Source organism: Mobula birostris, chromosome 2, assembly GCF_030028105.1.
Source record: "Mobula birostris isolate sMobBir1 chromosome 2, sMobBir1.hap1, whole genome shotgun sequence".
Taxonomy (NCBI): domain Eukaryota; kingdom Metazoa; phylum Chordata; class Chondrichthyes; order Myliobatiformes; family Myliobatidae; genus Mobula; species Mobula birostris.
Window position 1 is genome coordinate 83,488,621 of NC_092371.1, and position 12,415 is coordinate 83,501,035.

General features: G+C 43.3%; 1 protein-coding gene across 4 annotated transcripts in view; it reads left to right on the plus strand.

The window, feature by feature from the left end:
* uqcc1 (ubiquinol-cytochrome c reductase complex assembly factor 1) overlaps window positions 1–12,415 on the plus strand; it is a 185,901-nt gene that overhangs the window by 145,836 nt on the left and 27,650 nt on the right. For 2 of the 4 annotated variants that reach the window (XM_072244118.1, XM_072244125.1), the window contains one exon: window positions 8,376–8,489. In XM_072244118.1, coding sequence (XP_072100219.1) covers window positions 8,376–8,489 — 114 coding nt within the window. Of the gene's footprint in view, window positions 1–804; window positions 1,026–8,375; window positions 8,490–12,415 lie in introns of those variants that run through there. The other 2 variants (XR_011883227.1, XR_011883226.1) reach the window with 2 other exon arrangements.

The following is a 12,415-nucleotide window of genomic DNA, read 5'->3' on the forward strand; positions in this document are numbered from 1 at the left end:
TCATTCCCCACGCAAACCTGTTGCTGCTGGCAGAACTGAAATTTCATAGAATAATGCAGCCCAGCAACAGGCCCTTCGGTCCATCCTATCTGTGCTGAACACAGTGCCAAAATAAACTAAATCTCTTCTGCCTGTATGTGATCCATATCCCTCCATTTCCTTCATTCCTTTGTTACGTGACGTGACTGATCATGGTTTTTCTATGACCATGATTGTTCTTGGCAAATTTTTCTGCTGAAGTGGTTTGCCATTACCACCTTCTGGGCAGTGTCTTTACAAGATGGGTGACCCCAGTCATTATCAATACTTTTCAGAGTCTACCTAGTGTCAGTGGTCACATAACCAGGACATGATATGCACCAGCTGTTCATACAACCATCTCCCATGGCTTCACTTGACCCTGATCGGGTGGGGGTAAGTAAGTGCTACACCTTGCCCAAGGGTGACCTGCAGGCTAGCGGAGAGAAGGAGTACCTTACACCTCCTTTGGTAGAGATGTATCTCCAGCGTGCCACCCTAATATCATGCAAATTCTATCTAAAAACCTCTGAAATGCCACTATTATATCTTTTTCCACCACTACCCCTGGCAGCACATTCCAGGCACCCACCTCTATAAAATAAAAACTTGCCTTGCACACCTCACTTAAACTTTCTCCCTCTCACCTTTCCAGACAAGATGCGCCTGTTTATAATGCTCCCATGGCCGATATCTTCTGGATTGGCCATTAAACCATGTATTTCACCTTTTTTATGTCTTTTACATTTGTTTTTCCTCTTGAATGCAATTCTGGAACTATTGGAGCCTGTGATTGGTAGCTTGGAGATCATTTGGGTGGGTGCTTCAGCGCTGTGCAATCTCCAAGAGGATTTAAGGAGACAGAGCCAGTGAGCGCGAATCTCATGGCGAGAAGGCTGCTGGAGAGGACGTGAGCCAATGTTCGACTCCATTTTGCTGATTAAAGCTTCCATTGTTCACCAATTAAAGCGACAAAGCAGATTGAAACATCGAGGCGAGTGCAGAAGGTGAGCACCGGCTGTCTACCTTTTGATCGCTGGTGGGATCGCTCTGCTGCTGGAGAGGGAGACTGCCTTTAGAACACTGGTGGAATCACTCTGCTGGCAGAGAGGAGAGAGCCTGCAACTGTGCCCAGAGAATGTTAGCCAGGTTTTCTGCGTTTTGGATGTGAACTTGGACTATGGACTTTTTTTCAGTGTGTTTTTTATATTTTGTGTTTTTTACTCGATCCTTCTCGTTTTTTTTTGTGTGTGCGGGATAGGAGGATTTAGGGAGGGGGTTGATGTACCTGTTCCATTTTTTCTTCATTTTTTTGTGTGGGGAGGGGGGATTTGGGGGTTGATGACCGTGCTGCAGTTCTTTTCTTTCTTGGTTTCATGGCTGTCTGGAGAAGAAGAATTTCAGAGTTGTGTACTTTGATTAGAAATAAACCATTGAACCTTTTAAACGCGTGTCCTCGAGCTCTACCCCTTGTCCTCCTGTGCTCCAATCAATAAAGTCCTAGCCTCCCTCTGTAACTCAGTTGCTTAATTCATGGCAAAATCCCCGTAAATCTTTACTGCACGCTTTCCAGTTTCTTTCTTTTTTGGATGACCAAAACTGAACACACTATTCCAGATGTGGCCTCACCAACATCTTATGAGAACGTAACAAAACATCCCAACTTCTGTACACTGCAACACACACAACATGCAAGAGGAACTTGGGTCAGGCAGGGTCTATGGAAATGAACAAACAATCAAAGTTTCAAGCCAAGACCCTTCTTCAGGACTGGAAAAGAAGGGGGAAGATGCCAGAATAAAAATTTGGGGACTGGAAGGAGGCTAGCTAGAAGGTGATAGGTGAAACCAGGTGGGTCAAGGGCTGGAGAGGAAGTAACCTGACAGAAGAAGAGAGTGGACAGTAGGAGAAAGGGAAGGAGGACGGGCACCAGAAGAAGTGATAGGCAAGTGAGAAGCAGTAAGAGGTCAGAGTCAGGAATAGAAGAGGAGTGGAGTGGGAGAGAAAACAGTTTTTTACTAGAGGGAGAAATCAGTGTTCATTCCATCAGTTTGGAGATTACTCAGACAGAATATAAGGTGTTGCTTCTACACCCTGTGAGTGGCCTCATCATGGCACAAGAGGAGGCCAGGAACTGACATGTTGAAACAGAAATAGGGATCAGGATTAAAATGTTGGGTCATTGGGAAGTTCCACTTTTGGCGGATGGAGCATGGGTGCTCTGTACTCAGTGCCCTGACTGATGGAATGCCAGCATGCCAAAAGTCTTCTTCACCACCCGGTCATTCTGAAGTGTGTTGTGATTTTCACTGTTTGCTTTACACATCCTACAGTCAGATGTAGCAGAACCAAGTGCTTAGAGTAGGGAACCGTGGCCATTTAGCCCTGGGATCCATGCCGTGCACAAGCCTGCTCCTACCCCACTTTGTCTCACCCTGTCAGCATGTCCTTCGAAGGGAACCTCCCTTATGCCCACCTCACCTTTCCACAAACAGTAGTGGCCTCAGTTACCCCCTCTGTGGAAGCTAGTTCACCATTCTCCTGTGAAGAACATTTCTGTGCTCCCTTCTGGATTTGTTAGTGAGAGTCCTATGTTCATGGTCACTCATTCAGGATGTTCGCTCCTGATTTGGTCCTTTCAGCAGCCAAAAACTCTTCATACATGCTTTACCCACAAGGTATTAAAATAATACTCCTTCCATCAAAAAGCTTGGGTCAGAACAAGCCTATAGTGTATTTCTAAACCAAAATCATTTGGCACCGATTTGCCTTATTTTGTTTGGAATGAATCCCTGTGAAATGCCATTAGGCACTTGTACAGTACACTCGCTTCCTTGCTTACCTTCTACACGAATCCTAACCTCACTAAAATGAATTCTGCCGAGACAAGATAGGTGTCCCCTTTCCCTGCCTGGCTTCCTCTCTCTGTCGCCACTGAGTGAATTTGAAAGACGAGTGTTTATTTCATAATAGAGCTCCTTTGTAGCCCGTTTGAGAGTCACAGAGCAGCTGAGAACCAATTTGGGACTTTGCTGTAATGTTTGATCTGAGATCTGTAGTTGGCATAAGATATGGTTTAACCTGCTTTGCTTATGATAATCACAAACAAGAGAAAATCTGCAGATGCTGGAAATCCAAGCAACACACACAAAATGTTGGAGGATCCCAGCAGGCCAGGCAGACCCTGCTGAAGGGTCTCAGCCCGAAATGTCAACTGTACTGTTTTCCATAGATGCTGCCTGGCCTGCTGAGTTCCTGCAGTATTTCGTGTGTGTTGCTTATAATATACTGTAGCTTATACCATCTGCTGGGCATTGAGTGTGTTCTATTTTAATACTGAATCTATTTTTCAATCACCATTATCCCTGCTTTTATGTTCCATTTTTTAAATCAAAGTCAATTTATTGTCAATGTACCTTTATGTCATCATATGCTACTATGAGATTAATTTTCAAAATTAAAATAAATTTCTTACTTCATTCTTGTAGGTACTTCAAAGTTCAAAGTAAAATTTATTCAAAGTTCAATTAAATTTATGATCAAGAGTACATACATGTCACCACATACAACCCTGAGACACCTTTTCCTGTGGACATACTTAGCAAATCTATTAAACAGTAACTGTAAACAGGATCAATGAACAACAAATTGCAAATGCAAATATAAATAAATAGCAATAAATAACGTGTATGAAATAACAAGATAAAGAGCCCTTAAAGTGAGATCACTGGTTGCAGGAACACCAGAAGTAGAATGAGTGTAGTTATCCCCTATTGTTCAAGAGCTTGGTGGTTGAGAGGTAGTAACTGTTTTTGATCCTGGTGGTGTGAGTCCTGATGCTCCTGTAGCTTCTACCTGATGACAGCAGTGAGAAAAGAGCATGGCCGGGGTGGTGAGGGTCTTTGATGATAGATACTGCTTTCTACGGCAACATTTTGTGTAGCTGTGCTCAATGGTTGGGAGGGCTTTGCCCGTGATGTACTGGGCCAAATCTACCACCTTTTGTAGCATTTTCTGCTCTAAGGCTTTGGTATTCCCATCGCAGGCTGTAATGTAGCCAGTTAGCTCATTTTCCACCACACATCTACAGAAGTGTGCCAAGGTTTTTGATGACGTGCCAAATCTTTGCAGACACCTGAGGAAGTAGAGGTGCTGCCGTGCTTTCTTTGCACGACACGACAGGCATTTACATAAAAATACAGAAATACAATAGAATTTATGAAAAAGTATATGCAGAGACTGACAAACAGAAAATAAATGATACTGAGAACATGATTTAAGAATCCCTGGAAGTGAATCCTTAGGTTGTTGAATCAGTTCAGAGATTTGGTGAGTGAAGTTATCTACCCCATTCAGAAACCGATAGTTGCAATTAATAACTGTTTGTGAACCCGGTGGTGTGGGACCTAAGGCTATGTACCTCCGACCCAATGATAGTAGTGAGAAGAGAGCATGGCCTGGATGGTGGGGGTCCTTGTTGAAGGCCGCTGCTTTCTTGTGACAGTGCTCAATGTAAGCATGCATCATCTCTGTAAAGTCCCTAGCCTTCAATTCAGATGTAGAGCAAGGTTCCTCAAACAGCAATGTGCTGATGATCAGATCATTGGCATTAGATGTTGTTTGGCCATTAAGTATTGGCCACAATCCTCTGCTCTTCAAAATTATGCCACAGGATCTTGAGATGATAGATGACCCCTTGATTAATCTTCTCTTCTGAAAGATACCAGCTCTCTCAATTAGATAGGGATAGTGGCACTCCCTTCTTCTCTGAGGATCGTTACTTTGTCCTGCTGGAGAGACTTGTGAGTTCTTGAGAACACGACAGCGATGCTGTTTGGACTTTACTCCTGGTAGTGTCACCAGGGCTGTCAAAGTCAAGGGGGAGGTTCCAGACAGAGCGATCCAACCAAGAAGCTAACGGGGGAACTATCAGAAGATGATGACACATCACAACAGCAGTGAAGGTGGAGGAAGGCTGCAGCTTTGAAGGGTTCCCAGTTGTCTTGTATTCCATGCCATTGGACGCTGAGCCTGATCTATCAAGGACTTTGTGGTGGCTGCCTGTGCATCTGCCTCCCCATGTTAAACAAAGTTCTCCACTAAGGGAATAACCCCTTAGGAAAACATCACACTCGATTGGAGTGATCACATTTCTATGAGTGGCACCCTCTCAGTACTGGAAGAGGGTTTCAGCCCAGACTTCATGCTTATTTTCTGCAATAGGATTTAAGCATTGGGCTCAAAATCCAATGTGTTAGTCAGGGACTCACAGCTGAGTGTTAACCAGAGGAAAACAAGAGTTTTCTCAGTTTTGGAGAGGGAGGAGAGCTGCCAGATGTCTTGGTACACATTGGTACCAATGACATAGGAAAGAAAAGCAAAATGGTCCTAAAAAGAGAAATTAGAGAGCTAGGTAGAAAGCTGAGAAGCAGGACCTCCTGGGTAGTAATTTCTGGATTGCTCAATGTGCCAGTGAGGGTAGAAACGGGATGATTTGGCAGATTAATGCATGGCTGAGAAGCTGGTGCAGGGGCCAGGTTTTCAGTTTCTTGGATCATTGGGATCTCTTCTGAGGGAGGTATGACCTCTTCAAAAGTGATGAGTTTTCAAAAGCACCTGTATTCTCGTGGGCAGGTTTGTTAGAGCTTTTGGGGAGGGTTTAAACTAAATTAGCAGGGTGTGGGAGCCAGAGTGAAGAGACTCAGGATAGGACATATGGTTAAAAAAAAAAGCAAATATAACGTGCAGTCAGACTGTCAGAAAGCACAGGCAGATGATAGGAGATCATTGCAGCCAGTAGGGTGAGTATCAGTGCATTAGGGATGCAGAATCAAAAAGGGTAGCAAATACAGTACTCAAAGTGTTATATCTCAGTGCATGGAGAATAAAAAATAAGGTGGATGATCTTGCTGCACTATTACAGATTGTCAGGTATGATGTGGCTATCACTGAACCACGGCTAAAGGATGGTTGTAGTTGGGAGCTGAATGTCCAAGGTTACATGTTTTATCAGAGGGATAGGAAGCTAGGCAGAGGTGGTAGAATGATGGAGTACTTGGTGACACAGGATAAGATAGTACAAAGTCAGCATGGTTTCCTTCAGGGAAAATCCTGCCTGACAAACCTGTTGGAATTCTTTGAAGAGATTACATGCAGAGTAGATAAAGGGGGACAGTGGATGTTGTGTATTTGGACTTTCAGAAGGCCTTTGACAAGGTGCCACACATGAGACTACTTACCAAGTTAAGAGCCCACGGTATTACAGGAAAGTTACTAGCATGGTTAGAGCATTGGCTGTTTGGTAGGAGGCAGTGAGTGGGAATAAAAGGATCCTTTTCTGGTTGGCTGCCAGTGATTACTGCTGTTCCACAGGGGTCAGTGTTGGGACCACTTCTTTTAATGCTCTATATAAATGATTTAGCTGATGGAATAGATGGCTTCGTTGCCAAGTTTGCAGATGATATGAAGATTGGTGGAGGAGCAGGTTGTGTTGAGGAAACAGGTAGGCTGCAGAAGGACTTAGACAAATTAAGAGAATGGGCACGAATGTTGGAAAATGCATGGTCATGCACTTTGTTAGTAGAAATAAATGTGCAGACTATTTTCTAAATGGGAAGAAAATCCAAAAATCTGAGATGCAAAGGGACTTGGGAGTCCTTATGCAGAACACCCTAGAATCGGTGGTGAGGAAGGCAAATGCAATGTTAGCATTTCAAGAGGTTGAATACAAGAGCTGGAGATGTGATGCTGAGGTTTTATAAGGCACTGGTGAGGCCTAGTCTTGAATATTGTGCACATTTTTGGGTTCCTCATCTACGTTTGTAAGAAAAGGTGGCTGGCATTGGAGAGGGTTCAGAGGAGGTTCACAAGGATGATTCTGTGAATGAAAGGGTTATCATACGAGGAACGTTTGATAGTTCTGGGTCTTTACTCCTTGGAATTTTGAAGGATGGGGGGTGGTGATCTCATTGAAACCTTTCAAGTGTTGAAAGGACTGGACAGAGTAGATGTGGAAAGAATGTTTGCCATGGTGGCCAAGAGGACACAGCCTCAGAATAGAGGGGCGTCCATTTAAAACAGAGAATCAGAGGAATTTCTTTAGCCAGAGAGTGGTGAATTTGTGGAATTTATTGCCACTGGCAGCTATGGAGGCCAGGTTGTTGGGTGTATTTAAGGCAGAGCTTGATAGATTCTTGATTTGACACAGCATCAAAGGTTACGACGAGAAGGCTGGAGAGTAGGGCTGAGGGGGGGAAAAAAAGATCAACTATGATTGAATGGTGGAACATATTCGCTGGGCCAAATGGCCTAATTCTGCACCTATGTCTTATGGTCTTACTGTCTTTGCTCTTGTTTGCGATTGCACCACAATAAAATTTTCTGCTGACGTCGCCGCCAAATTATGAGCTAATTATTGCATCAAGTGTTGGCACATGGCCAAGTGGTTAAGGCGTTGGGCTAGTGATCTGAAGGTCGCTAGTTCGAGCCTCAGCTGAGGCAGCATGTTGTGTCCTTGAGCAAGGCACTTAACCACACATTGCTCTGCAATGACACCGGTGCCAAGCTGTATCGGCCCTAGTGCCCTTCCCTTGGACAACATCGGTGGCGTGGAGAGGGGGGACTTGCAGCATGGACAATTGCTAAGATGCTAAGAGGCATGGATCGAGTAGTGTTTAGTGTATTGAAGTTTTTTCTCTACTAAATTGACCCTGCTCCCAGCCTATTGTGTTCCAGTAATGGGCACTAACGTCTTATCAGTCATCCTATTACTCCCTGTTCATTGACTGAATGAAGATTCAAGATTGTTTAATGACATGTCTGGTACACAAGTGTAAAGGAGAACAAAATAATTGTTATTCTGGATCTGATGCAGCACAAAAAAGACACAATAAAGTGAAGAGCACAATAATAATAAAAAGCACAATAAATAGATAAGACAGCTTCTATGCATAGATTGATTGGATGTCCATAAAGTTTCACTTGGCTCAGGAGTGTCTGACAGAAAATGATAAAGTAGTGGTGGAGGGCTGATTTAGTGGGTGAAAGTGTTGATCAGCCTTACGGCTTGGGGAAAATAACTGTTTTTGAGTCTGGTGGTTCTGGCATAGATGCTGCATAGCCTACTCCCTGATGAGAGTGGGACAAATAGTCCATAAGCAGGGTGGATAGGATCCGTCATGATTTTAGTGACTATTTTCTGGCACAGTTGTGTATATACTGTATGTCTTTGATGTCGGGTAGGCTGATGCCGGTGATGTGTTGGGTAGTTTGACTACCGACTGCGGAGCCTGACTTCTATATTCTTCTCAATCTTGATAGTGATGAAACCTCCTCTTGGCTTTTTTTCTGTTAACCAGGGAATATTGTCAGATGATCGTGTCTTGGCTGCATCTCTGTGGAGACACTTCTTCAATAAACAGTGCGAAGACCCAAGGCAGCTGGAGCTGATGGTCGAATATGTCCGCAAACAGGTACTGTAACTAAATTGTTTGAGTGAACTCTAATCTGTTATCAAGGCTGAACTTCGCAATGCTGCGGGGTAGGCTAGTCGTTTGAAAGTGCAATGAGCATAATTTTACTTACCTATTCTTTTTCCACATCCATTTCATCTATTTGATCCTATTTTGTCAATATACATTCAGCAGCCAACATTTGCAGCGAGTAAATAGTCTGATGCTTGCTCGAAGTTAAAAGTACACTCAATGGCCACTTTATTAGGAACATCTTTACACCTGCTCATTAATTCTTCAACTCGTTCTCGAAATTTATTACTTATTTATTTTTTATTATTCTTTTTTTATTTGCACAATTCATTGTCTCTGTTGGTGCGGTCTTTCCTTAATACTATTATGGTTATTGGATTTATTGTGAATGCAAGGAAGAAGATGAATCTCGGGATTGTATACAGTGACATATACGCACTTGGATAATAAATGTATATTTTTGAATTTTGAACTTTGAACCTTAGTCAGCCAGTCACGTGGTAGCAACTCAATACATAAAAGCATGCAGACATGGTCCAGAGGTTCAGTTGTTATTCAGAGTAAGCATCAGAATGGGGAAGAAATGTGATCTTGACTGTGGAATGATTGTTGGTGCCAGATGGGGTGATTTGAGAATCTCAGAAATGGCTGATATCTAGGGATTTTCATGCACAGCCGAATCTAGAGATTACAGGGAATGGTGCAAAAAGCAGCTGTTGGGTGGCCAAAAATGCCTTGTTAATGAAAGAAGTCAGGGGAGAATGGCCAGACTGGTTGAAGGTGACAGAAATTCAAATAACCACGCGTTACAACAGTGGTGTGCAGAAGAACATCTCTGAATGCACTACACGTCAAACCTTGAAGTGGATGGGTTGCAGCAGCAGAAGACCACAAGCACTTTATTAGAGAAACCTCCCTGGTTTCCTTGGCTGCGTAAGTCTAAAGAATACACACACCTGTCCCACCAAACCCATGGGATTGAAATGGCTATCCCACCCCAAACCCCAATTTGTGTGGATGCTGTGTAATTTGCTACCCTGTTACAACTCAGTACCAAGAAATAACGGACAGCACACTGCATTCGATTAAAGGAATTATATTTATGAATCTTAACTAAAGGGTTAGTAAAGAAAAGAAAGAGAGAAAAAAGGGCCCATTATAATTAAACAGTCAACTGTGCACAACTCTTCCCAAAATTCATTTTCACCAATCCTCAGTCAGTCTCGGCATCTGACACCATCGAATCACGGTTCCCCACCGGGTCGATTCCTATGACCAGTTCTCTCCAGCGTCTTCCCTCTTCCACCAAACAAAAGACTCTGCTCACGTTCCAAAGCACCCGTTATCTCTAAACATAGCCCAAACACTGTTTCTCCAGAAAGACCATTATATTAACAGTGAACCCTTTCCCAGGATGTTACATTAGGTACAGGAGGTATCTAATAAAATAGCCACTGAGTAGTTTTTTCAACCCCTCTCGTGGTTGTTGTGGTGAATGGTCGTTACCATCCATTTATTATACCAATGAGGGTTTTCTCTGGATGCTCCAGTTTCCTCCCACATTCCAAACATAAATGGACACTCAGTGTTTCAAAGTTTCAAAATACATTTAATATCAGAGTATATATTCAGTATATAACCTGAAATTCGTCCTCCTCACAGACATCCACGAAACAAAGAAACACCATAGAACAATAGAAACAGTGAAGCCCCGAAGAGCCCCCCCACCTTTGCACAAGCGTCAGCAAAAGTATAGACTTCCCCCAAGCCCCACCCACAGCAGAAGCACCCCCCAACAACACTACCGTGCCAGCAACAACAGAAGCCCCAAAGAGTCCATTAATCCAGAGTCCATCAAACTACAGTTCACAAACCAGCACTCCATCCTCTCCCTCCCTCCCTCCCCTCCCCCTCCCCCTCCCCCTCCAGCGAGGGAGAGAGAAGTCGTTCCTGCAACAACAAGAGTAGAGACTGGCAACTCGCTGTTCCAACACTGCAATATTCCATGTAACTTTTCCAGGATCTCATCTCGAGGACCAACAGGTTCTCACTCTTCATTAAAAGAGAGAAGGATCACTCGATTGCCTCTTATCTCAGAAAGGATGTGCTGGTATTAGGGAGGACCCAGAGGAGGTTCACAAGAAAAACACTGGGAATAGGTTAACATATGAAAAGCATTTGATGGCTCTGGGATTGGACTTAGTAGAGGTTAGAAAAAGGAGGGGGGATCTCATTGAGACACATTGAATATTGAAAGGTCTAGATAGAGTGGACATGGAGAGGATGTTTCCTATAGTAGGGGTGTCTAGGACCAGAGGGCACAGCATCAGAATAGAAAGACTTCAGAACAGAGATGAGCAGCAATTCCTTTAGCCAGAGAGTGGTGAATCTGTGGAATTTATTGCCACAGACAGCTGTGAAGGCCAAAACATTAAATATGCTTATTAAAGCAGAGGTTGATCGTTTTTAATTAGTAAGCGTATCTAAGGTTACAGGGGAGAAGGCAGGAGAATAGGTTTGAGAAGGATGGTAAATCAGCCATTATGGAATGGCAGAACAGACACAATGGCCAAATGGCCTAATTCTGCTCCTACATTTTATGGTTTTATGGCTCAAGATCTGATTGAAATCATTGGTTGCAGGAATGAACAGCTTTGAAGCATACTGTCATCTTAGCATGTGATAGGATTCTGATCCGTTTATACTTTGCAAAGAAATAATCATTACCATAGCCTGTTAAACGGGTGGTTGTTTTGTTTTTCTTTTGTAAATTGCTGTGCCATTAATGCAGGCTAACAATAGATGAAATGGCTCTCTTTCCTGCGGAGGTAACACTTGGCAGAGACACGGTGAATGAGTAAAAGTTTCTATTCAGTAAAAGCCACAAGAGGCCCCCGAAGTTTCCAGTGGTAGGATGTTTCTACCAGCACAGAGTACTCCCAGTAATTTCTGGGGCACTCCCTATTTATAGATATATAATACACCCTCTCTTAACAACCGCAGAGTTGGTCTGTCCTCCTAGAACCAGGTAAATCAGTTCTAGGAATAGCGATCAGATCGCTGAGCCAGGAACTATTCTTATTTGGCAACAGTCCAGGATCCAAGCTCAAGAGCAAGCCTGGCACAGGGAGCACACTGACAGCAAAAGAAACTTTTATTTAATCCACCAGCAACCTGAAGTGTATTCATATCCAGAGCAGATATCATCAGACCACTCTCAGCCTTTGCTGAAATAATCGGATACTTGTGGAGCCTAGATAAAGCCAACCCTTGCGAAAGCTTTAAGTCAAAGTCAAATTGATTCTTAAAGTAAAATTAATTGTCTAAGTATGTATATGTTACCATATATTACCTTGAGATTCATTTTTTTGCATGTGTTTACAGCAAAATAAAGAAATGCAATAGAATTTACAAGAAAAATTTATATAAACAAAAACACAAGCAGATCTGCAGATGCTGGAAACCCAAAGCAATGCGCACAAAATGCTGGAGGAACTCAGCAGGCCAGGGAGCTTCTATGGAAATGAATAAATAGTCGACGTTTTGGACCAGGATCCTACATCAGGACAGGGAATGAAGGGGGAGGTTGCCAAAATGAAAAAGGTGGGTGGGAGGGGAAGGAAGATAGCTGGAAGGTGATAGGTGAAGCCAGGTAGGTGGGAAAGGTCATATGCTGGTGAAGAAGGAATCTGATAGGAGAGAAAACTGAAGAAGGAGAGAAGTAATAGGCAGGTGAGAAGAGGTAAAAGGTCAGAGTGGGGTGGGGAATGTTTTTACCGGAATGAGAAATTGATACTCGTGCCATCAATTTGGAGGCTACCCAGATGGGATATAAGGTGTCGTTCCTCATATTGGCACTAGAGGAAGCCATGGACCATGTCAGAACGGGAATGGGAATCGGAATTAAAATGTTT